Raw genomic sequence first — 25,943 nt, 5'->3', positions numbered from 1 at the left:
ATGTATGAGGAACTGAGTTGGAGGCATTGTTCTCATGGGCAGCCGTGGGCAGAGAGGCTGATGTTCACAGCAAAGGCTCCCAAGTGACAGAAAATCCAGTTTCCCACCAACTTCAGTGCATCTGTTTCCCCCAAAGGACAAAGGAAAACAACTGCCTACAGTGCAAGCATAGTCACCTAAAAGTTTTCTTCTGGCAAATCAGGAAGGAGGCACTGATGTCTGAGAGTATCTTGTTACATGACATAGCTTTGCTTGTAAGAAGAAAGGAGGAATGGCTTGTGTGTGGTTTTTTAAGTGCTTGAGCAGCAGTAGGTGTTTTGAGATCTGTATTGAAGCAGGTCGTTTCACTGACTTGAAAGTGCAGCCGTTATGGCCTGTCTGGCAAACATAGAGAGGGCTGTTCTTCTGGCAGAGTATTTTCCCTGGGTTATTACATGCTGTCATCAGCTTCCACTGCTCTCAGCCTTGCTCCATCTTTGGTATTAGGTGGGAGTTTGATGACCTCCTCTTCTGCCTTGCTTTTCCCTTTGACAGGGACCTCACCTCAGTGCTTTTCACTAAAGGAAACATTCTTTTCTTCTCTTTTTTTTTTTCTTGTTTTTTTCCACTCCTCTTTGATAAAGCCATGTATTTTCATTTGTTTCCTGTGTAAACTTAGGTGATTTTAGTTTGAGAAAAAAGCAAGGCTTATGCTATGACTGGCGAAGTGGTGAAGTCAATTGTGCTTGGGTGGCTGGAGTGGCACCTGCACTGCGCCTCTGCTCCAGAGGCCGCTGGGCACAGGGCAAGCACAGTCTGGCTGCAGTCCTTGGTTCATTGGCTCTCTGCCATGCCTGGGTCGTGCTTCCAGCTCTGGAAGTCCTGGGTTTCCTGCTCTCCAGTGAGACAGACACCCTGTAAACTGGAGTTTATTTAGGTCTGAGCTGACTGGAAGCAGATGCTTAGCAGAGAAGGACATGCATGGAGTTTGGGAGACCTTCCAAAGTATGTAGGGCAATCAGAAAAGAGTGTTAGCTTAGATCAGACTTAATGGACTGTAACAGTACCTTTGCCAAACTCCCTGAGATCCATGAAAGGCCTTGACTGGGAAGTAAAGAGTTTTAAAGGTGAATAATTCCTCTGTCAGCTCCCATAGCAGTATTTAGGTTGAATATTAAAAGAACCTGTTCACTGCTTTAAGGATGATGTTTTAATAGTAGGTTCATCTGCAGGTGGGTGTCCCGGTTTAACCTCAGCTGACAGCTAAGCCCCACACAGCCACTCACTCAGAAAATCAGAAGTGTAAAAGTGAAAAACTCATGGGTTGAGATACAGACAGTTTAATAGGTAAAGCAAAAGCTGCACAGACAAGCAAAGCAAAACCAGGGGTTTATTCACTGTTTCCCATGGGAAGGCAGGTCCAGCCATCTCCAGGAAAGCAGGGCTCCATCACATGTAACAGTGTCTTGGGAAGACAAACACCATCACTCTGAATGTCCCTCCCCTTTCCTACTCCTTTCTCCAGCTGTATATGCTGAGCATGACACCATATGGTCTGGAAAATCCCTTGGGTTAGTTGGGGTCAGCTGTCCTGGCTGTGTCCCCTCCCAACTCCTTGTGCACCCCCAGCCTCCTCTCTGGTGTGTGGGATGAGGAGCAGAAAAGGCCTTGATGCTGTGTAAGCCCTGCCCAGCAATAACCAAAACATCCCTGTGCTATCAGGACTGTTTCCAGCACAAATCCAAAGCACAGCCCTCTACCAGCTACTGTGAAGAAAATTATCCCAGCCAACACCAGCACAGTGAATGATTCCCAGTTCAGCTAAGCTAGAGGCTCCTGCCTCTAACATGACATATATTTGATGTGATGGTTTTAGCTGTGGACTTAGCTGAAGTTCAGTGTGGACTTATAATTTGGTGCTTTAACTCAGAAGAAGAAATTTGTGGATTCTAAAATCTGAGCACTGAGAGATTTTTGCCACCTGCATGTGACAGAGCTTGGTATCAAACTGATGAGTTCAAAAGGAAATGCTCTTCCAGTGCCAGGTACATCAGAATTCAGTTTGGACCCATTGTGTCACTTCTACTCATTCATTGATTAAAACTTAATTTTTATGGATTGATAAAGAGATTGACAAAGTCAAAAGTTAATACTTTGACTTAATTGTTTTGCTTTCCGAGATAGTCTCTTGTTGGGTGAGTTCTCTGATCCATTTCTCTCTCTCGAGTAGCCAGTCACTTGTTTCCCTACGTGAAGAAGCGGATCCAGGTCATAAGCCAAACCAGCACAGAGCTGAACCCCATCGAAGTGGCCATTGATGAGATGTCCAAAAAGGTTTCAGAGCTCAATCAGCTTTGCACAATGGAAGAAGTGGACATGATCCGACTGCAGCTCAAGCTCCAAGGAAGTGTCAGTGTCAAGGTAATGACAATTTCCTGCCTTTTTTGTCTTTTTTTTTAAATGCATATACCTAAATTTTTATTCTGATTTTCATAATTCTGGGCATTTTTTGTCTTTGGCATATCTTATATTCCAGTGCTGTTAGACTCCACTGTAAACACACTAAGGAATGGAAAGTTTTCCACTGGCATTGGTGACTACTGGTTTTATATGCTAATATAATTATTTCATTTAAGTCTACTCTAAGTAAAAATGAAGACCTTTCCAACAAGACCATAGCATATCACTTGAGAATATGGCCCATCACAAGCAAGCAGATTATTTAAAGGGAGTTTTGCTAGGACTGGCTTTGTCATTTCCTGTTTAGGAAAGTTGGGATTGTGAAAGGCATGTGTATTCCTGGTGCTCTCGTGGAAATGTCTTCAAACAAACATGTAGCTGTCTGGGTGGTCAGCTAGCTGGGGACTTCAAAAGGCCAGCACAGATCTGCAGCTTGTACAAGGTTGAGCAGCTCCTGTTTCCTCAGTAAAACTCCTCAGCTTCCATCCTGGTGACAAAAGGAGTGAGGTGATATTCTCACAGGCTAGGTTGCCTGAGGCCAGTCTCCAGGCCTTGGAACACAAGAAAAACAACAGTGAATGGCTTGTTCTCTGAACCTAAACTGTGTATTTTTCACCTAGGTAAACGCTGGACCAATGGCCTATGCTCGTGCTTTTCTTGAAGAAACAAATGCTAAGAGATATCCTGATAATCAAGTGAAGCTGCTGAAGGAAATCTTCAGGTAAACATTAATTTTAGGTTTTTCACCCCTGCATAGCACATAGGACACTCTGCGTGGCACAGGTAGGTGAGACACGAAATCAGGCTGATTTCAACCAGCCTAATTTACATCTGCATTTACCCTATCTTACAAGTAATTCCTAACAAACATTTACTGGAGTTTTGGGCTGCCCTAGTAGAATATATTCCTTTTCATCTGAGAATGAATTCTGAAATTCTATTTCTAGCAAGGTGCAATTTGCAAGGGGAAGAAGAGATACAGCACTGTGTGTGTATATATAGATAGATAGTTTTTTTCATTACCACAAAACTTGTATCATTGTTTTTTTGTGGTTTTGTGCTTGCAGGCAGTTTGCTGAAGCCTGTGGACATGCCCTCGATGTCAACGAACGCCTTATTAAGGAGGACCAATTTGAGTATCAGGGAGAGATGAAGTCTCATTACAAGGATATGCTCAGCGAGCTCTCTGTAGTTATGAATGAACAGGTCAGAACATCTATTTTGGTGCTGGTTAGGCTCAATGAGGGTGGCTAATTGTGTCTTCTAGTGACAAATGAAGCTGTAGAGCAAAATACTAGAAGTAAAACCTTTCAAGGCAATAGTCACTGAGAAAACAGTTTACGTTTTTGTTTTGGTTTTTGTTTCTTCCCCTCTTTTTTTTTTTTTTGTTTAAATAGAGGTATGTTCTATATGCTGAATCTGATCAACAAAGATCTGTCTTCTGCCTGCCTTGCTACATATTGAAAAGCTGAATGTTTGTGGGGCTAAATGCTGACTGGGGTTTAGAAGGATAGAAAGATAGTCAGTCTAAACTAGTGCTTTATGCTGTGCTTGCTTTGTCCTATAGCTGTGATGTATTTAATTAAAACGGTAAATTGCTATTAAGATGTAGCTTGTAACCACAGGAGGTATTTTTATCATTTCTATTTATATTCATCTTTCAGAGAAAGTTATTTTTCAAAATTGTTTTCATTTGAATACACTGTCAGAATAGATGTCATATATTTTAGCAGCTTCAGAAGGATGAGCATGCACGGGTACATTATATGAACTGCATCCCAAAATTCTGAATTGGACTCCAGTGCATACTTACAGCTATTCTACTGCTGTGTCCAGGCAGAATATTTTTTTAAAGTTTTCTGTTTCAATAAATATTGAGTGATTCTGCATACTGAAGTGCTAATTAAACCATGTTTAATTATATCTCTGCATGCTTTTGCGTAGGCTACCTTAGATTGCATCTGATAAACAGTTCCTCTCTAGCAGTTGTGCTGCATTTCCAGGTGCCTGTAGCATCCAAAAGCACTGTTGGTGTAGAGTTACTTGGCTTAACCACTGGTGTCAGTGGTGGCATCTCATGGAAGTGCCTAATTGGCACTCCATTACCCCATGCTGTATTATTCATCTTCACATATGAGGAGAATAAGGATTGATCTGAATTTTTTGCCCATTGTTGTACTTACTGTGGAATTGTATGAGTTTTTCACTGGATGTAAAGCTCCTAATTGCTTGGAGGCCTGGTGCCTGTCAGGTGGGGGTCGAACTCAGGGGTGCTGCAGTTTTGGGAGTTGTGCTCCTCTCCTGTTTAAGTGTATAAAGATTTGTGAACCTCAAGCATTCCAGTGATTTTATCATAACTACTATTTATCACTGTTATATTAAGTATGTAAGTGTTAAGGTTATTATTTGTTAATCAATATTCATGCATCTCCCAAGGAGTTTATTTTGGCCATCTAATCAGTGTGCATAGGCAGCACCATATGTCTTGTGTGAACCACTGTTCCCCACAAGAATGGGGAATGGATGGTCAGCTCAAACGAGGCATGAGCAGCCCATGAGCTTCAGCATTCATAAAATATTTGGAGAGTTCTGTTAAATGCTCATACCTGTATTTGTATCAGTGAGCTCTGTGAGTTTTCTTCATGTAAATGAAAACACTAAATAGTACAAAATTACTCGTACAAAGCAATGCTAATGTGTAAAGAGTTCATCCAACAAAAGTCAAAATTGTCATCTGTTTTACCAAAATCATCTGAATTTTGAAGTCCACCCTGAAAACAGTCTCCCACTTGCAGTCCTTTGGGGAAGCCTAAAAAGTGACAGCCCCATTTTCCAGGCAGTGTGAGGTTTTGAGAAAACTCTACTCCTCTTGCAGTGAACTCATGAACTCCCTGCTTCTGAGCAGAGTATTGCCTCAGAGAAATCACATGCCATAAACTGTGGCTGAAATATTTATCTCACAGTTGGAAAGCTTGAGGCTCTCTTGCATCTGTGCTCTGTGCTTTACACCAGTACAATTTGCCATCTTTCCCATTGTCGTATTCAAGAGAGTTTTGTTTCTCACCTACTGACAGTGACTTTTTCATCACCATATGTTTTTCTCTTTTTTGTTTTGTTTTGTTTTTCTTTTCTGACAGCTCTGTCATGGTCCTTGCTTATACAGCTTCTCTTCTTCCCTGTCTAACATTTCCCTCAATACTATAGCCAAAAGTGGTATGTTCATTTTTCTTACATCTATTTTTTCTTTTAATGTCACATACTTCCCTCATTTGCTGGTTTTTCTGCTGGGTGTTTGTTTAATTTCATCTCTAATGACTCCCTTCTCAGGGAGTTTAAAAAAAAATGATCCAAGGTATATGTGTGATGTGTTGTCCATGAGCAGCCTCAAGAGGCCTGTTCTTTAGGATCCTAGTTGTGAACTTTGGGGAGGCCAGTGAGGCAGCTCGACAAGAGGCCCCTAATGCAAAAGCAAGTGCCAATAGTAGCAAAAGGGAGTGCCCAAGTCCCAGTGCTCTTCCTGCAGCCCATTGTGTGAGAGCAGCTCCTTCCCAGAGCTGCCCCAGCTGCTGGCTCAGGCACTGAAGCTGACTGTGGTCATGTCTGCCGAGTGACAGCTGAGGTGTGGCTGACCTGCAGCCCTGGCCAAGGACAGCTCGGGGTTGATGGTGTAGGGTTACACCTGGAGCTTTGTCAAGGGGAGAGGTTTCTCATCCATTGCTGGTGCTGTGTGGTCAGTGGGGGTGGCCCTGTCTCTGCTGTGGACGCTTCAACAAAGCGCCCATGGAGGAAAACAGGTTTTCAGTCTGCTTTTATAGAAGTAGGAAAAAAGAGCTATTACCAAGGCTAGAAGAGCTTCTTCAGAAAAAGATCTTCCTTCTTGCCAAAGCCTATCCATAGGACAGAGAAGAGCAAGCTTTTGCCACTGCTGCTCCCCTGCAGCTCTGCCCACAGGCTCGGCCTGGCACTTAGTCACAGCCCTGCTGCTGGGTGTGTGCAGCTCTGTGGGGCTGCTGCATCTCTGAATGACTGCATGGGCAGAGCTGGGCCTGTCTGTGCCACGGTCAGGAGGTGCTAATGCAGGTGTCTTGAAGTTTGTAAAGTGTAGGGGACTTTTCAGCTGTGAGAGTGGTGCAGTTCAGGGAACCCTATGGAGCTTGGCAGAAGCCAGCCCAGCCCCCCTGACTCAGAAGATGTCACCCCTGTCCCTGCAGCCTCCATTTGCCAGGGAAAGGTCCTTTTCCTCTGTCAGATCCTTGGCATCATTACAGTAAATCTAACAATTTAAAAATGGGAAATCCCTGGTTAAACAATGGACACATCAGACACCAAGCTATTCAGATCTGTTTCACTGTTGCTTATTTTTTCTCTTTTTTTCTGAAAAGATTGCGTACAAGGAGGACTCAGCAAAACATCCAGGGATGGAGCGCACATATTCACGAGTCATCCATAGAGCTAGCTCCTCTGTGCCAGCAGCCACCACTCCAGCAAATCCTGATGCTTGACTGCAGTGTGGGGACCATACGGCCTCAGGAAGATCTGGTGTCTGGGGTGGGGTTTGTCCTTTGTTGTTTGGGGTATTTTGTCTTTTAGATTAATAGTACTGAAAATTAAGTTGAACATGGACAATACCAGGAAAAGGCTTTGAGGGTTAAGATTTTAATTTATTGGAAGTCTTCACAGTGTTATTTTTAAAAATGCAAGCTTGAGAATTTTTTTTTTTTGCCTGCCCCAATATTTGCACATTCCCTCTCTTTTTTTTTTCCTTTTTTCTTTTTTGTTGTCAATTTTTGGTTTTGAGCAGCCTTTATTAAGCCAGGCTGATTATGAAATTCCCATTGAACAGATAGGTACACAGCAAACCCTAAATTTGCTATAAATTATAATATATCTAATACTAAGTCCTAGTATACACATATTTTAAAGGTCAGAGTGGATGTTTTATAACATTTAAGCATATTGCAATTGTAAATAGAAGATGTGTAAAATATGTCATTTTTACAAAATTTAAAAAATATCTTTTTAGTTAATTATGACAGTACTAAGAATATGGATAACATTTCAGTTACCATTATATTAAAATATTTGTGTATGTGTATAAAAGCGTCCATAAAATTTTCTCTTTGAAGGTCTGTGCATTGGTTCATTCCTAGGACAGCACTCTCCGGAGTGGTGGTGATCAGTATGCCTCCTGCATCCCAACTGTCTGTCGTGTTTTGGATGCTGATAGAGACAGTGGTGACCATCTGCAGAATGTGGCTTTGGATTCTCTTCATGACCCCAGACTGAAGTCACCCTGTGAGAAACAGGCTTGGTTTAGTTCTCCTGCTTGAGGCCAAGAAAACTCTGATTTTCCTTTGAAGTTCATAGTCCCAGATTTTGCCGAGGGCACGCTGGGAAACTTTGTGCCTTTAGTGAGATGTTTGTTTCAGTTTCTGCATCATGTGGGGATAAGGTGGAATGATTCTGCCAGTTCTTAGGAGTTCCCTGAATGTTCATTCATGTTCATTCATAGAAAATCCCTGCTTTCAGCAGTCCCTGCTTTTAGTGCCTGTGTGTTACAATTATTCTTTCCTATGCACACAGTCCCCACAATTCTGCTAAGCTGTTTTTTTCTGTTTAGCTCATTTTCCCTGGAGAAGCTCTGGTGATTCCTCTGAGGGCTCCACAGGTTTGTTCAGGGCAGAGGCCAGCGCTATGTCTTTCCACCTGGGGGTACCAGGAGGAATTTTCCAGTCTTTTGCCCCATTCTGCCCTCCTGTCTCTTCTCATAACACGCCAAGTGCACAACTGGTGCATCTCAGCTGGAGTTGTAGCCTGGCCCTGCAGGCCAGAGCCAAGGGCAGCCTCTGAATTCACCCCATGTCTGTATGCAAGATAGAGGTGCCATCACCCAGCCTTTACCTGCTTGCAGATGCTGCCAGCACCTGCTGCTGTCTCACTCAGCAGATCAGGAGTTTTCCAGAATTCTTTGCTAAGGTTTGAAATCTCCCCCAGTGTCCTTGCCTGGTGGGGGAAGGAGGGGAGTGGTTGGGACAGGCACACCATGGTTTGGGATGGCCCTGCAGTGTCAGTGCAGGGACAGCGTGACCCTCACCTGGGGCTTGGGAAGAGCCCAAGTTCTCACCTGGGCACTGCACAGCAGCATCAGCCACACAGCTGGACAGGAGCTGAGCCCTCCTCAGCCTCACCTCAACAGGCCCAGCTCTGCTCTTCAGACATTGCTCTGCAAAACCAGTAGTCTACTGAAAGGAATGATGTCTGGCCCAAATTCTAACTTGCTTTATACTGTATATATAGTGGTAGTTGAAGTTTTACCTGCTGTTTATATATGTATATATATGAGAGGAACCCATATATATTATATTATATATATATCATCAGTGGTGGCAGCAGGACTGCGCCATACAGAGAGGTAAGTGAGCACTGAGTCCTCTTGTCCCTTGGTTTGTTGGTCTCACTGGACTCATTTTGTGTTTATGATGATTTGTGTTTATGGATGGGTACTTCAGAAGCCATCAAGGTGATCTGGAGACAGACTGTTTCTAATTAATGTTCACAAGAAATGAGCAACTGCATCTGTTGTTGGCCATCTTTGGGAATAACTAGATGGCAAAAGCATGGTTTGCACTGAGGGAATGTTGCAGGTTGGTGCCAGGCTGGCCTGAAGCCAAGCTGTGGTCTGTAAAGCAGAGGTAAGGAAATCCCTGGATTGTTTTCTCAATAAGTTGCACACGTAATGAGTTTCATGAGTAAGTCCAAGGGCTGTGGGATTTGGTTTATTTTAAGCAACCAGCTCTGCAGCCTCCTCTGGGGCTTGAGAACCAGCTCATTTTCTGGAGTTGCCTTGTTGCTAGTGTTAGAGATGCTCAGGCTTGAGTGTAGCTGGGTCCTTGCTCCAGATGGCTCTTCCCTTCCTGCTGTGTTCACACACTTTAAACTTTGTCAGGTGAAGGCAATTAGCACAAACATTAGCTTTGAACCAAGGCTGCAGCAGGGAGAGAAAACAAAAGCATTAGACCATGGATGGTCCCAGCGTTTGAGGGGAGAGGATAAAAGAAATGCAGGACTCATTGTGAGGCTGTAGGATGATTACAGGCACAGGGTTTGGCCCTTTACCATGATAAAATTCAGCAACCCAAACTTGGTAAGTCAGATGTGTAGCACTGGATCTCATACCCACCCTGTCCATGATGCTGTAGGAAAAGGCTCTTCATACAATTGCTGCTTTTTAAACTCATAGGATTATATGAGGTCTGCACTATTTTTTCTTTTCTACCACAAGCTCCACTTTGAGACTCCTTTTGTCTAGGGCAGCCACAAGATCATGATGCCTGTTCTTGGAGCTGAGGTTTTCTCCAGTAAATTATTTCACAGTCTATTCTTACACCTTTTCCTCCAGCTGGAGGAGGTTCATCCCCCTGGTTCTGTAGGCGAAGCTGATGAAAGATTCCTTTTCATCCAAGGAAGAAGATCTGCCTGTGCCAGACTCAAATTGAGCTTCTTTAAAAACTTTACAGAGTGCAAAAGAAATTATTCATGTTTGTTACTTAGTGGAAGCTATCTCAACACCCCAAAAGGAGTTAAGTGTTATACATATTTTATGTTTAATCACATCTTTAGTGACACCCAACCACAACCAAAGGCTTAAATTTCAATTAGAGGGAGATGTATTAAATGTTTAATAGGAATCATTCCTTACAGGGTAATTATATCTTAACATTAACAGGAGAAATGTTATATTGGCAACATAATATTGATCTGAAGAGGAATATTAATTTTTTACTTTATTTTTGGATAATATCCAAATGAGAAATGGAAGGGGATGATCTATACCATGCATAGTCCAGACACACCGCCCCTGTGCTGGCCATCCATGGGCCTGGATCTGGGAAGAAGTGAAATTGCATCCATACATAGCTTTAAATGTGGATTTTTTGATCTCAGCATGAAAACTGTTGTCCCATATATGCTGAGAAGCTCCAGGCTGCAGGTACCTTTTACGTCAGTTTGAAAGTTTTTTAAACTGGTAACTGACTACTCAATATTTCAGCTCCCAAGTAACATGGGAGGATGAATCTTCAAGACAGATGATCTATCAAGCATATCTGCTATGAACTTCAATGTGTTTACCAATTTTTAACAAGTTTGGTATGCATGCAAAAGATTTTTCTTGTAATATTTAGATTATCATAAAAATAATCAGCAATACACATTCACAACAAATAAAACCATGAAGTGAGCTCTGAACCTAGGCAGTTAAAATCAAAGGATGTTTACATCAAATATGAAATGAGAACAAAGAAATAGGATTTGGAGGAAAGCCTTCAAAGCTGCAGAAAAAGAAGAAAATTTTAATAACCAAACAAACTAGAATGCATTTCTCATTTAAGAGAATTGCTTTGAGATAAATTAAAACTAATCCAAGAGGCAAGGAACAGCCAAGCCCATGTAGAACTATGACCATGACCAGGAAGGACCTTCAGCTTCACCACTGCTGCATCCCCTCTGCTTTCACACGAGCTGCTTGGACAGGAACCACCAGGCACAAACCACCCCAGCCCCACACCAGTTTCCTGTTCCTTCTGCCACCACTTTGCTGTCTGGAAGCCACAGCTTCCAGGAGTGGGAAGGGGGTTTTTTTTAATTTTGTTTGAGGTTCTTTTGCTTTTGCAGTAGCCCCAAGTGCACACATGCTGACAAGGAAGGGCAGGGTCCCACTCTGGTGAGCACACGCTGCAACAGTGGAGAGAAAACTTCCTGCGGGTCTTTTGGGCTGCCAAGGTGCCATGGGCCAGTTCCCTGCAGGAGAGCACCTGCTTGGCTTCAGCTCCCAGGTGAGCCTGTGATGGGAACAGCTGCTGTGCACCAGAGCAGAGCACGGCTCATGGGAGATCAAAGTGTGAACACAGAGTTTGCGGACAGTGGGTCGGGACTTCCCCAAGATCAGAAGTGCTGGAGCAGTGCAGTGTCCAAGCTGCCAGGGCTGGGACACTGGGATCACAAGGCCCCAGGATCGTTATCCCCTGCCTCGTCACAAACCCGGTCTTGTGGCCATTCACACAGTTCTGCTCCACTGCCTCCTTCAGGGCTGATCTCTCGTACTTCAAACACAGAATCCTTCTTACTGCAAAACACAACTGAAATTATTTGCTAACTAAAAATGAACAGAATAACTAATTTTAGTTGGGAAAAGCAGGGGGAACTTTGGAAAATGCCAACCTGATGCTTTTGTTTCAAAATTACTTAAATCAGGGATGTGCAGAGTTTGCTCCAAATGAGGCTGTGCCCTCCACACCAGCTCCCACCGGGGCTGAGGCAGTCCCTGACAGACCAGGGTGGGCTCATGGCCAGTGGCAGGCCATGCAGACCCCAGCCTGGGTGCCCCCAGCTCTCCCTGCACGGGCCCTTCCAGCCCGTTTTTGTTTGCAGTCCGCAGAGAGCAGCTCTGGGCAGCTGTCAGCTTGCTGGGCAGCTGGGGGAGGAAATGAGAACATTATTATTCTTTTCAAGAAAAGTCCAGCACAGTTCCTTGGTGAAATATTAGCTATGGAAAATATCAAGTAACTTTCCTACCTCCCACACATGTGTTGGAGCATTTGGAGATGGGAAAAAGTAAAAGTACAGTGAAGCCAGCAGTGTTAGGGGAAAGCTGCCACAGCACATAGAGTATCAGGCCAAAAGAGTATTGAGTGGTTTTAAGGCAAAATGATAAAGAATTCATCTGGGAGAGCCTCCAGTAAGTGATGTGTGTATTTCACACTGCAGCCTCAAGATGCAAAAACATTGGCACCCAAGCAGTTCTGGCTCATGGCACTGTGGGAGGAGGTGCTGCAGGGAAGCTGTACCCAACAGAGGTTTGGGATCAACCCTGGGCATGTCTCATGCCTTTAAGAGCATCTCTGAGGCCCAGTAAGGTGGGAGTCAGGGTAATGAGTGTCCTTTAAGCTGGGAGTCGTAGCCTACATGAGATATGTGCATGGTTTCTAAGGTTTCATTGAGTTGAAAATGTACAGGTATTTTTAGAAAAGTCTCAGTAATGCAGAAGTGCTATCATAATTACTGACACCTCTGTCCAGGTTGTTGAGGGTTTTTCATTACTCACTACAAACATCTCATCGTGAACAGCAGCAGGTTTCCTTTTTTCCTATTAATTACCCCCATCTTATAGAAGCTGCATTTTCAGTGTGCTTTTTAAGCTGTGCTATGTGCTGCTTTGGTTAGCTATAGTCACTCATTTTTGGTTAGGGCCAGCTGTAAGGGTGTTACTTACCCTGTGATATGTTTTTGTGACCTGCAAATTCCATGTGCTGTTCCCTGTAGTTCTGAGTCATGGTTTAGATGTCTTTGCACAGGTTGCCTCCAGTGTGATACCTTATAGCTACAGGGATTCACATATACTCACATTTTATATGGGGTGTTTTGCTTGAGAAAAGAAAGCTGAGTAAAAAATTATTAATTTTAGGATGGATTTTGTGCTTGGGGCTGCTCTGTAACCATGAGGCTCTCTCCCATGAGTGAGGGCTTGTTCTAATTTGAAAGTTATCACAAGCTCTGTGCAGGTAACTTTGGGCCCAGCTGCGAACTCATTATGAAAATCTCTAGCTGAGCATAAAGATTCTCTTGCATGAGGCATGGGTTTGTACTCTGTAGCATATGTTGTGCTTGCAGGGGGTAGCATAAAAGAGACTAGTTCTGATTATTCCACACTAATTTGAGGATCCATTTAAAGGGACAGAGACACAGAGCCTTGGAAATGCAACACGGAGACCTGAAGTGCTCTCTTAGAAGTTTGAAACATTTCTGTAGCCTTACTTCACGCCAGCCCAGTCCAAAACCATAGCCGAGGTTTTCAGATGTGACTCATGTATCTCAGTGTTTCTATTTCCCATTTTCAGGTTAAGCCTTGTTTTTCAAAAGTATTGAGCATCCCCTGCTGGAATTCAGACCCCTTTCATAAACCTTGAATGCTCAAAATCAAAGCTTCTTTTAATATGGGTCATGTGGGATTTTCTACACACATGTGGGAGTTAAGACACAGTCAGGCAAATGGTCCTTGCAAAAGGAAAAGGGTGCTTAACAGACATTAGTAAGTTAAACAATTACCTCCTAACACACTAATCAGGTAACTTTGCGCCATCATTACCTAATGAGATGTTGAAACCCGAGAATGCTTTACGCATATAATTGATTTTTGCCATCTTGCTTTGATTCTGGGAGCTTGTGCAGCTCACTGCCCAGAAAAGCCTCGTTGCACCCGCTGTGAGCAAGTCCCCACTCAGCCGTGGTTAAAAGGGAACGTTTAATTAGTCATGAGAGGAAGGCAAAGTCTCATTCAAGCAAGGAGAGCAGCCGGGTTCGCACTGGCTCACGCCCGGCTACACGTGAGGCTGGGGAGCGATTCCACGGGCTCTGCCCTTCCCGCTCCGCTTCCCCCCGAATGCTGCTGCTCGTGTCTGTGCCCCAAGGCAGCCCCCGGCCCATGTCCTCGTGTCCCATGTCCCCCTCCCGCTCAGCTGGAGCACTTCCTCTTCCCACTTCAATGTCAAGGACAGGGCTTTCCTGCAGACTTGCAGTTGCCTTCCTGGGCTCATCCTGCCAATCCGCTGGGTAACTGGCGCTCTGCCGGGAAGTTTCAGTCCGAGGGTGCTCAGAAAAGCGCTCTGTACAGAAGCGGCGTGTGCCGGACGCTGCTGGCGGTGTGCGACACGCGGGTGGCGCTCGGGGAGCGGGGCTGGCTCAGCCGGGGCACGGGTGTGCTGGGGGGGGCAGGGGCATCGCGACCCGCCTCGGGCAGCTTCGTGCGTGCTGCTCTGCGCTCCTGCAGAGCTCTGCCTGCAAAACCACCATCTCAGCCCTTTTACACACGTGAAAAAGGAGTTTCCTTCCCAGGCTAGGTGGGTTGTGGTTCTGGGGGACACCTGCCTGCTGGCATGGCAGCACTGGCACCTCCCACATGCGTGTCGCAACACCAGCATACCTCAGCCTTGTCCTTCAGAAGGGCCTTGGGAATAGCAGGTTTCGGCTGTGCGATAGGTAAGACCCAAACCCCACACTTTTCAGAATGGGTATTTTTCGGCATTTGTATCTGTGGGAATGTACCAAAACAGGCCTTCAGGTTCCTCTGTTTGACTACAGAGTTGTGCCAGCTCAGAGGAGGGGAGGTACTCCCACAGCTAAAACCGGGGGTGCTCCAAACAGCCCTGTAAGTCAATCTAGTCAGTGAATGATTAGCTGATTGCCCTGGTGAAAGCCTGAAGCACTGCTGCAGAAACCGTCCCTGCCTTCGCTATGGCAGCTCAGCTCTGGCGAGGAGCCCAGACTGGCCCGAGGAAGGAGCAGTGGCCCTGCAGGGACGGACCTCTTGGGTGCGTGAACACAGGCTGGGGACCCAGGCTGAGAGCAGCACCCTGCCCAGGGAGTGTGCCTCTGCGTCCCCTTGGAGCAGTTCCCACTCAGCCCGGTCAGCTCTGGACGCAGCAGGCTGCGGGGGCCAGCCTCCGGAATCCGGGAGACCAGAGGTCTGGCTCGTGGGTTCTTCCACAGGACCGCGGCAATAGAGGCAGGCTCAGTTCTGGGTGAAATCCGGAAGGTTTATTGTACCTCCTGACAAAAGACGGCACCCTCCGGGGGTGCCCAAAAATGAGCAACCTGGAGGTTTGTGCAAGAGGTTTTATGGAGGCGTGGCGACAAGGGAGGGATCACAAGAACAACCAATCAAAGGAAGGGAGGGTGTGGTAGACAGGATAAAGGGAGCACAAGGGAACCAATCATAGGAGAAGAAGGGAGGGACCCTTTCCCCATGGCCAATCACTTGACGCTTCTGCCAGAACTTTCTAGAGGCTTGGGAGGAGTGCCGAAGTGATTGGCAGGGTCCAGGGAGGAGACCAAGATGACACATAGGGCAATTAACATGAAACTGGGAGGGTACAAACTGGGTTGTCACAATAATACAAATCCAAGGGGAGACCCGGACTAAACCAAACAGAAACACACTCTCACAGGAGTGCATGGCCAGGGAACTGCATTAAACACAGATATGACCAGCAAACTTGAGAGACTGGGCCATTTGTCCAATTATTAGAACATTTCTAATTTCTGCTGTAAAATCTACTCTGTCAAATCCTTTCCTCACACGAAGGATGCATTTCTTTACGTGGATGAGCATTTGCAGATGAAATCTGTCCAAAGCAAGATGTGGCCTGGCCTGGCAGAGCAGCACCTCTGGGGACACTGATGTGGCTGCCAGCATGCTGGGCTCAGGTGAGCAAGGGCCTTGCAGACCGTGCTGCGTCTCCCACTGCATTCAAGCTATTATTTGAGTGCTCAGAAGAAAATGCATTCAAGTTGAGCATCTTAAACCTGCTGCATCTTAAACCTCAGGCCATAGGATAGGCCAAGTAAAGCATAGGGATAATTTAAATGCATAAAGGTCTAAATGTCTCAACTTGGAGAAGAATGAAAGGGGAGAAATGAAAATTGGAAAAAAATATGTTTGCTTCTTAAATTTACTGTTTACCTCTTAGTTTACCATTTAAATGGAGACACCACTGAGAGAAGGCCAATATGGGATCCAATTTGGACATTAAACCTGTTCAGTCCTTTCAGATGTACAGAAGGAAAATTATTAAAAGTGTGTCAGCAAAGCAGAATCAGCACACAGAAAACTATCTTTTTGTTAATTTTTAAATCCACTGAAATATTCTTTTTTTACCTCCTTAAGTTGTACAGCCAGATTCGGAAGAGAATTAGGCTCTTTTGCACCACAATGATGCTTTAAACACGTCAAAGTCAGAAATCAAGCAAGGACTCAGGGCACAGCACTGTTCTTGCACAATGAGGATTGGAAGAGTTTGGCGTTGACTCTGACCAGAGCTGCTGTTATGCTTTTGCTTGGTAATTTTTTATCGGATGCATAAATCCAGTGCTGCTGACTTTTGAGGCTGATTAACAGCAAACCTTCCCTGGAGACTTCAGCCCTGACAGAGATCTGGGCTTCAGGTTTGGTGCTGGAGTGATGGACCTGTGAGCTCTTCTATTCCCAAAGGTTTCCTGTGGGGGCAGACGGGCTGCTGTGCTTCTCCTCCATCCTGTCCCAGAGAGGCTGGAGATGCCATGTCAGTACTTGTGCTCTGCTGGTCGGATTTATCCCCAGAGAAGGGAGGCTCTGTCTTTTTGCACAGGGACTCCCGTGCCACTGGGAGGCAGGACACATCTCCAGCTGCAGCATGTCATAGAAAACATCCACACACCTGCAGCTGATGGATTTCCCAGAACAAAATGTTGTGGTATGCTAAGAAGAAATCATCATGCAATGAGTAGCAATGAATGAGTCCTTTTTGATTTTTTTTGTCTCTCTAACCTCAGGGGAGCAAGAGGGATTTGGCAAGTGAGACGTCTACAAAAACTGTTCAGCAGTGGTGGTAGCTGTGCAGGTGCTGTTTCCTGCTGGTCACAGTTTTCACACTGTCCCCTTACTGCTCTCAGTGCAGCCCTTCCCCAGGAAGCCCCTGCAGCAGCCATGCACACACAGCACACGTCACCGTGCTGGGCAGGGGAGAATAAAGAGCTGAGCTCCCCACAGTTTGGGTGAAGATGCTCCACAAGGTCTCTGTGTTTTGTTTACAGGTTTTCTGCTGCAGTACTATTTGTTATGCAATTTGTACAGTCCACTGAGACAGAGTTCATGCACCAGCAGCCACACAGAGATATTGCTATGGGGCTCCTCGAGCCCAACAGCTGCCAGAAGATCTGTGTTTGGTTATTCTTCTTAGCTGAGAGTTTCGGATATGACTGAGGGTGAAAACAATTTTACCCAGGTCTGTATCCTACCAAGCACAACTTGCCAAAGCTTCTCAGGTATGAGAAAGTACCCTCTCTGTTAAAAGATTTGGAGTGTTTTATAACAAAAACTACACATCTAGAGGTGTCTGCAGGAGGCTCAGGAAGGCACACTGAAGATACACTTGGCCAAAATCTGCAGCCTGCCAGTGTGTCATGGCTAAGAGGCTCCCAGCATGTTTCCCACCCATGGCACACAGAGCAGCAACATCCAGGAGCTGTCGGGGTAAGCACACGTCTTGGACCCCACTGAATTTACAAAAACCAAGGTTGGGTGCATGGAGCTCTTTTTGATGATAGGGAACACACTGGTCAGCCCAGTGGCAAAGGCAGCTTTGCCAGGTTTCCGCTGTCCAAAACTCCTGAGTCATCTGGCCCTAGCAGCAGGAGCAGCTGTTCGAGGTTACAAGACAAAAGTCATTTCCTCAGACATTTCTGGTGCATCAAAAGGTCTATGCCTGCTCCAATGTGGTTCCAGAGGAGCAGCAGGCATGTGATGACAGGAGCAGATATGTTCAACTACAGCTGGGATAAGCCAATTGCTGAGCTGGTAAGCACCCCCTGTCCAGCCAAACCCGCTAGCTGCAGCATCAGCGGCAATGTTATAATTACGCGTAGGTGCTGTCACTGCTCCAGTGCCTGGGCTGTTTGCTGGAGAAATAGACCCATAATGCTCCCTATAGATTGGCCCCTGCATAGGGGCACCTACACTGTTATTTAAGCCTGGGTCCAAGCCCAAGTCAAATGCATGGGTGCTGTGGGCTTCATCTGCAGCCTAAGAACTCACATCTGTTTCACCTCTCTGCATGCAGCCTGAACCACGCAGAGCCCTCTGGAGAGGTTCCCAGGAGGTGACAGCAGGGCTGCCAGTGACTCTTGTGGCTCCCAGTGCCCAGCCTTGTGCCTGTGTCCCTGGGAAAATCAGCACAGGTGTGTATTCCTGCAGCAAGTCCTAGCTGCCCTTGCTACACACTGCACATGGCTCTAAGTCAGGGGGGCAGTGAGCACAGTGAGGCCTATGGGAACCACTTTGCCCTTGTGAAGCACTTTTTGAGGATGCTGCTCCAAGAAGGCAGCACTGCTCACATGGGGACATGCCCCAGGGCATGCCCTCACTCCCATCCCTGGTTTTGTCTCAATTCCAGCAGTTTCTGTCCAATTTCCCTGTAGCTGCTTGGCAGCAGCACCTCCCCATGGACCCGGTGGCTTCCTCACAACAGCCCTTCTGACACCTTTGGAAAAAGTAAAACTGAGTCATCTCATGTTTGAAGCATCTCACAACAATTTTCCTTTCTTTCCCCAGCCTCCAGCAGCAGAGTGGGAAAATGCACACAGCTGAAAAGTCTTTTTTTCCTCTCTCAGAGATTCGTGAGTCACTGTTGAGCCGTTGGGAAGTGAATGGCCTCAAAGCAAAAGGTGTGTTAAATTATTTCCCTGTTGACTTTCTGGCATTCTCTGTATTTTGAAGTAGGTTTTGAGGAGCGGGAAGACTGCTCCACGTTTTTTCATCTTGCTGCCAGCAGAAAGATGGCTTTAGGGACTAGGTGGTGAGAGAAATACAGAGGATTGTGTTTCTTTTGCTAATGCAAGAATCATGCCTGGTCCGTCTCTTGTTACACTCCTGGGATACTCATGCAGGCGCTCCACTCCAGCAAGCCTCCCTGGGTGCCCAGAGAGGGCTGCTGCAGCCTTGCAGGAGAGCTTTGGCATACCTGCTTGTCCATCACAGCTGTTGGCATATGTTGTTAATAGCGGGGTTCTTGCACCGTATCAGCTTTCATCTAGAAATTTAATTTTCCTGTGAGAAATTGCTAATTCTGGAATTGAAATTCCAGATGCACAGAGCGAAAAAATGTAATTCATCCTGCGTTAAGGGAGAGTTGAATTGCTGCCCAGCAAAGGGTGACCCTCTCTCTGTGCCATGGAAATGATCCCTGGCCTTTTTGGGCAAACCAAAGGAAATGGGCTCTGTCCTCCTCGGCCATGCGGAGAAAACCAAGAGGCAGGCGAGGGGCGGGCGGGTTTTCTCTGGGGCAGCGATGCCGTGTTGACAGTGATTTGTGCGGGGGGGACAGGCCAGCTCTGCTCTGAAACGCGAGCCCCCGAATGAATAAATCATGGTCCTCTCTTAGCAACTTGACGGCTCGGTCCAGCCCTCGCAGCCCGGGATCTGGCCCGTGCGGGGAGGGACTCCCAGTGTCCAGGAGCTTTTAAGGGCAGGGTCTGCCCGCGGCCGGCTGCGGAGCCCCTCTGCAGGGCAGGGGCTCTGGCGGGGCGGCATGGAGGGGAACACGCACCTCCTGCAGGTCATCCGCAAGATGCGCTCCCAAATCAATAGGCTGGAGAGGGAAAACAGGGCGCTGAAGGGAGAGCTGCAGGGCTGCAGGCAGAGAGCTGTGCCGGCGGAGAGAGGGGCGGCAGGAGCAGATGGGAACGACGTGAGGAGCCTCGCCATTGATGGGGAAGGACCGGCTGCATCTCCAGCATCCCTGCAGGGAAGCGCCACGGCCGCTCCAGCGCCGAGCGAGCAGACAGGTACTGTGTGGGGCTGTCCATGGCACCCCGGTACTGCCCATGCAGGGTCTGCCAGCCCGGCTGTGCCCTGTCTGCAGGGAAGGGAGATGAGCTGCTAGCCGGCTGCCTGGTTAACTCCATGGAATTGCTCTGGCCTCGTTCTGTGTTCACACCAAACACGCCAGCGCTGCGTGTCTTGCTCTGTGGGCTTTTTAGGGTGCATCCTCCTTGCTGAGCTTAGCGGAGTGTTTTGCCGCTGCTCAAAGGATTCAGCTGAAAGGATTCAACTCAGAGTTCAGTTTGCTTAAGCAGAATTTGACTTTCTTCTTTGGGTTTTCGCAGGCATGGACTCTCCTCCACATGCCTATTCCAGGAAGAAAAGGGCCAACACTTGTAACCATACCATAACCCATCCTGCCTTAGTAAAAAATGAGAAAAATGCTACAAGTAGTAACAAATAATACTGGGTTGGCTGCATACATCATGCCAGATGTGCAGTTTATTTTTGCTGATAATGCAGTTAGTTCTTGCTGAGGCAGAGATGGGTCAAGATATAGGAATACATTCTCTTCACAAGTGTATCAGAGGAGAAAAATGGAAATATTCCTCAATTACAGAAATCTGGTTGGGATTTCTGGAGGAATTAATGAAGCAGGAATTAGAACAAAATGTTACTTGGTGAGAAGTATCGGAGAAATGGCCCCACAAGTTTTCATGGAGACAAATCTCTGTGAAGGAGTAAGATGAGAAGCTGACCGGCACCAGTGGATCTACGTGCAGCCAGAGGGGTGCTGTGAGGGAATAGTGCCTGTTGCCAACCCCACTGACCCAGTGGCCACATTACCTGCCTGGAGGCCTCAGACAGGGGCTACTGGTGGCTATGGATGTTGTCATCTTGGGAATAGCTCCATGGTCTTTTGGCAAGTCGGAAAGTTAGTGCCCTCTAACCCTGTGGTTCTTCCTCTCCAGCTGCCTTCTAGGGCAAAGGGTAGGACCTAGAGAGGCTGTCTGGCCTCCTCTGCCTCTCAGCTTCACCACATGCAAAATGTTTTTGAGCCTCAAAAAAGTGATTAAAAATAGAATGATAGATCATTTGGGGTTGGAAGGGACCTTAAACATCATCTAGTTTAAACAACCCTGCCATGGGCAGGGACACCTTCCACTAGACCAGGTTGCTCAAAGACTCATTCTTCCTGGCCTTGGACATTTCCAGGGATGGGGCACCCACAACTTCTCTGGGCAACATGTTCCAGCGTCTCACTTCCTAAAATCTCATGTCCCCTCTTTTAGCTTAAAACTGCACCCCCTTGTTCTATCACTATCTGCCCATGTAAAAAGTTGCTCTCCAAAAATACATTGAGGATACCTGAATTGTTGTAATGATATTGTTATTGTTATTATTATTATTTCTAGCTCTGCTTTTTTTTCTGCTCCTCAGATACTGCCATGACTGTGAGACGCTACCCCACTGTCTCCCTAGCTCCTGCTCCTTCCAGCACAAGGTCCTACTGGGCTGGCAGGAAGCCTCCAAGCCATGGGCTCCTGGAGGTGCCAGACAGTGCCCAGCCACCAGCCCCTCCTGCTGCAGCACAGCTCAGCAGGGAAGAGGAGAAAGGGCTTGAACCATCACCAGCCAGTTGTCTCTCCTACAGCCACTCCAGCAACATGAAGCTGTTTCAGGAGCACATCTGCAAGTGCAGGTAGGTTTGGTTTGCCTTCACAGCATCACCAGCCTGGGCTGGTCATGGGTTTCACCTAATAAGGTATATGGACTTTGCTCTGGGTTTTAGTATGTTATCACCAAAATTGTTGTTTGAATGTATACGGGCCCTGAGCAGACTGGAGACCTCTTTTGAGGAAGTTGTCCTTCTCCTCCCTGAAATGCGTGAGGTTCGGCAATGGTAACAGGTTAAATTTGCTATAGAAAGGAGAGGCTGAGGGAGAGAGAAAGAGGTTGAAATCTTTGCTCTGTTAAAGCCAGGCAGGGTTTTGCAGATTGATGTGTTGTTCTGACAAGCTAAGCTTGAAAGGGTTTCTTAAACTTTGAACAGAAAGCATGGAAGTACCAAGGAACTCTGCACTATGCCTTTAGAAGTGTGATTACTGCGGGTCATGGATTTAGTTGTACTGTATCATATACCCCCTGTAACTGAAGCATTACAAGTTAATGCTTTCAGCCCTGAAAAAAGTAGTCTCAGGACAGCTTCTAAATTAAGTGAAATGGCTGCTGGACCAGCCCTGAGTGTCTCTGCTCATTGACAAGAAGCTTTCCAGCGCAGGACAACAACCACCCGTGGAACCAGCAGTAATGAGACAGTGATACATGATAGCCCAGCCACATCCTGTTGCTGATACATCCACCTTGGGAATTCAGGCTGATTCCCGGGTTCAGCTCAATCATCCCGTGCTGAAAAGGAAAATAATCCAAATGGCCTCATGTGTTTGATCAGGGAGAAGTCCATGGCTCTGCCCACCTGACCATGCATTATTACAGCTGGTTGGTGGGGTCCGAGGCTGTGACCCAGGAAGAGATGACCGGTCCGGGGAGATGGTCCCGAAAGGAATTGCCTTCCCGAGGCCCGGTGTCTTCCTCTCAGCTGCTGGCAGAGGAGCCCTTGCAGAAGCTGTCAGCTCTTTAGTGATTATCAGCTCGTGATTCCAGCTCAGCTCTGCAGGGCAGCCTCTAGGCCAAACCAGACCGGAGAGAGAGGCGAGAGGACCCGTATGGCTGGTTCCGCACGAAGGTAGCTTTATTGTGGGTTCCCTGCGGTGAAGGAAAGAGCCAGGGAGGAGTTCTCTCCCCTACAGAGGCGAGCTGGTCTTCTTTTATAGGGATACAGGGGATCAGCAAGGGGCCCAATGGATTACAGAGGGTCTGGGATAGACCAATGGGTTACAGAATGATCTGCATAGGGTCTCCCAAAGGATTGTGGGTCTACTTTTCCTCACCATGACTCAAAAGTCCTTTCCAGGGAGTCCTGCTGGGCGATTGTGAAATCTCTTATCTCAGCAGACATCCCTCCAGGGCAGTGGCTGGGCATATCCCACAGTGCATGTCCTGGGGCAGGACTCCAGCAGCCACCCCGGGAGCTGACACCTGCTGTGGGTTGTGTCACCTGTGTGGAGGTAACTGTGCATGGCACATCACAACAGCTTTAATTCTGTCCTCCTAAATCCTCAGCAGACCAGTGCCCAGCCCCTTGCACTCCCTGTGCAAAGCTGATTTGGGGCCCAGCTCCTCCCTGAGAGGCTGCAGGGGACAACGAGGCCAAGCTTTGAGAGGCACCTGGGTTTTCTTGTAAGGATGTTTCAGGGTCAGATGTTTTACAGCAGTTAGGTACCTAAATTTAGTCCCTGGAAGGGAACTCGTGTTGTGTTCCAGAGCACCCTGACCCTGTAACTCTGGATTTCTGTGCACACTCCACTGGGTCAGGGAAACTCAAGACTCATGGTGCTCATGAATGCTTCCAGGGGGTTTGCCCTCCAGCCAGCTCACGTGGAAGGTGTGCGTGGTTGGAAACACAGGGGCAGCGGGCAGGAACGGGGTGGCAGTGGCAAATACTGCTGCTTGCTCATGAGGGGAAAGAACTTTCAAAGCAATCAAAATAGCAGCACAGATCTGTTACATCAAATGCCTGGGGACCTACCGGGTGCCCATGGCCAAACGATAGAGCTGATGATTTTATCACTGTCTTAGAGCTGCCTTGCCAAGCTGAACAGTGACTCGTGCACTCACTGCTGGCTGCTTCAGGAGGAGAAATGGCTGTGGAAAGAGCTTTTCACCTAACCCCTTCAGAAGGCTGGTTGATCTCCTGAAGCATGAAGCTTTGTGTTTCTTACACCAAAAAAAAATTTAATATCTTTTATGGTCTTAATGGTGGATGCTTCTGTTATATACCCAAATGTCTGACATGGACACCAATCTTAGCTTTTCACTAGTAAGAAAATTTCTAGCAATTAGTTCAGCAAGCTTATTAAGCTTAATTTTTTACAAGGATGACATTTTTGCTTCCCAGCATGCTGGTTCATGTCAGGTTTTCCTATTCTTTGTTTATTGTAGCTTCCTCACATTTTGCTCCAAAGCTATAATCCTGTATGTGATATGAATATTTTTGCTTTAATTCTGTAGAAGTATCACCTTGAATTTATATAGAGAGCAGTTGCATCCAAGTAATAAAAAACCAGCACTGCTAACAAATCATCTGTAATTTGCATGTCTAAAATAATTTAATTCATATATGCTAAAGCATTATTTCTACCAAGGGATTCCCACTGTGTTTGGTAAATGGAAAAAACCATTAAATATTTAAATACAGGATAAGAGAGGCTGAGAACTCTTTTCAGGGCTATTATACTAAAATTACTGAAGGGTCTCTGTGGGTGCACGCGCACCCCCAGGGTTCTGTGCACACACAGCTTTGTACACACAGGGCAGGCAGTGACAGAGAGAAGTGAGACTCAATGGGAAATGGCAGATGCTTCCAGCAGACAGGACCATGATCGTCCTTTGGGATGACCATGTGAATGGCATGAAATCCTGCCTCCAGCAGCATGCAAGGGTTGAAAGCATTTACTTTTTGCTTGCTGAGTTGCTGTTTTGTTGGGTTTTTTTTTACTTTCTCTGCATGTTTTATACATTTGTAATCCTCATAATGATTTCTCATTTTTTCTCCAGGGGTAAAGTAAAGGCTGTGAGTTTCCTCTTACCAATGGATATGTCAGCATTTGCTGAAAAGCAAGGTTCTCTCAAAAGTCCACAAAATCAGAGCACAAAACATCTAATGACCATCACTGAAAAGGATATGTGAGCTGGTGAATTTTTAAAGGCCCGTTGATCCCTGAGAGAAATTGGCCTTAAATGATAGCTGTGTGTCAGGTTCCTCTCCTGCAAAACGCTTTGGAAGGATGCCCACAGAGCATCACTCAGCCGTGTTTCGGGTCACTGGCCCAATGTTCAGCACGGCAATGGAAGCCACAACAAAGCCAGCTGGAAGCCCAGACACTGATGAAACCACAGAAAGCAAAGGTACCTCCACAAAGTGCTTCTGTGCAACGTGTCTCAAGGACCCCTTGCCTTAGGACTGATGTGAACAGGGTGTTGAAGCTGGGTTTGGTGTGTTTGTCACAAAAAAGCAGAAACTGTGCCACTGCTTGTGTTTGCTGATTCCCTTGACAGAAAGGTGTCTGATGCAAATGACAAAATAAGAATTATCAAAGAGCCTGTGAGGTTTTCTCTGTAGGTAAAGCTTTCAAACTTCACAGTACTAATAAAACAAAGTTAAGGAGGTGTTACAGAGTCAGTTAACGTTGCCCTGAATTTCTGCAAAGCTTGGCAATGAGTATATTTCCGTTTGGAGTTCACCTCTAACAGAGCACAGGAGAGTAAGTACATATTGGTATGAAAATGTGACTACAAATCTGCTTCCAACTTGTTGTGCTCATCCAGCTGGAGACTGAAGGCTGGACACCAAGTCAAAATAGGAAGGATGGTGAATATCAGAATTTTTCAGGAATGGCTTCTCAGCACAGCTCAGACCAAAAATCATTAGCAGAAATTCAGCAAGCAGGTGCAAAATAAATGTGAGAGAGAACTACAGACAGCTTGTAAAAAATGAGCAGTGCTTGTTAGTCTAGTCATATGAGTAAAGATAGCATTCCATGTGTTATTTTGATTACAACTATTTAAGGAATCAAAATACTTCACACTTCTTTATGTACAGGAAGCATTTATGATTGAATATTGTGTAGAGAATGCATGAATAGTAGATGTTTGTACAGATAACTTTAAGGAAGATTTTCATCTCACTGTCTACTCCTAAAGTTTTGAATTTTCTAAGGTGAAAGCAGAGACTTGGTGTAAAAAAATCCCCTCTGGATTTTCCATTATGTTGTATACTTCTATGAAAATCTGTGTTCCTTTTTTGTTTTGAATTTCACTATGGTATTTTATATTCAAATATACTTTTAATATATTCTTACCATTGAAGTAATAATTTCAATTTCACAGCTATTTAATTTGTGTATTTTTATGTTCAGCTTGGATCCATACAGAGTTGCATTGTAATGTCAGAAGTAATGAATCAATGACTTCCGGCAAATGAGGTTCCAGTTTGGAAAGTTTAGTTAAACAGGCCATTTTAGAAGGCTTTACA

The 25,943-nt window shown here is 46.1% G+C and overlaps 2 protein-coding genes across 20 annotated transcripts in view; both read left to right on the top strand.

Moving 5' to 3' along the window:
* Positions 1–7,564, top strand: part of DOCK10 (dedicator of cytokinesis 10) — a 144,962-nt gene extending 137,398 nt beyond the window's left edge. For 14 of the 19 annotated variants that reach the window (XM_048314387.1, XM_048314380.1, XM_048314376.1 and 11 more), the window contains 5 exons: positions 2,210–2,400; positions 3,060–3,160; positions 3,507–3,645; positions 5,577–5,652; positions 6,822–7,564. In XM_048314387.1, the coding sequence (XP_048170344.1) occupies positions 2,210–2,400; positions 3,060–3,160; positions 3,507–3,645; positions 5,577–5,652; positions 6,822–6,889 (575 nt within the window). In that variant the 3' untranslated portion in view covers positions 6,890–7,564. The remainder of the gene's footprint in view (positions 1–2,209; positions 2,401–3,059; positions 3,161–3,506; positions 3,646–5,576; positions 5,653–6,821) is intronic. The other 5 variants (XM_048314385.1, XM_048314374.1, XM_048314378.1 and 2 more) reach the window with 1 other exon arrangement.
* Positions 7,565–19,556: 11,992 nt separating this feature from the next.
* On the top strand, positions 19,557–24,946 carry CCDC195 (coiled-coil domain containing 195). The gene is made up of 3 exons (XM_048313943.1): positions 19,557–19,812; positions 21,230–21,491; positions 24,467–24,946. The coding sequence occupies exons 1-3, from the start codon at positions 19,557–19,559 to the stop codon at positions 24,597–24,599; spliced, it is 651 nt and encodes a 216-aa protein (XP_048169900.1). The 3' UTR covers positions 24,600–24,946.
* Positions 24,947–25,943: the final 997 nt, after the last annotated feature.

This window comes from Corvus hawaiiensis, chromosome 10 (genome assembly GCF_020740725.1).
Source record: "Corvus hawaiiensis isolate bCorHaw1 chromosome 10, bCorHaw1.pri.cur, whole genome shotgun sequence".
NCBI lineage: Eukaryota > Metazoa > Chordata > Aves > Passeriformes > Corvidae > Corvus > Corvus hawaiiensis.
Note: the sequence above shows the minus strand (reverse complement) of the source record. Positions and strands in the feature narration are given on the sequence as shown.

What these genes read in the sequence shown, in the direction of transcription:
- CCDC195 (XM_048313943.1), top strand. Translation starts at nt 19,557, where the DNA reads ATGGAGGGGAACACGCACCTCCTGCAGGTCATCCGCAAGATGCGCTCC. An exon ending in AGCGCCGAGCGAGCAGACAG is followed by an intron (nt 19,813 to 21,229) that starts GTACTGTGTGGG and finishes TCTGCTCCTCAG; the next exon opens with ATACTGCCATGACTGTGAGA. An exon ending in GAGCACATCTGCAAGTGCAG is followed by an intron (nt 21,492 to 24,466) that starts GTAGGTTTGGTT and finishes TTTTTTCTCCAG; the next exon opens with GGGTAAAGTAAAGGCTGTGA.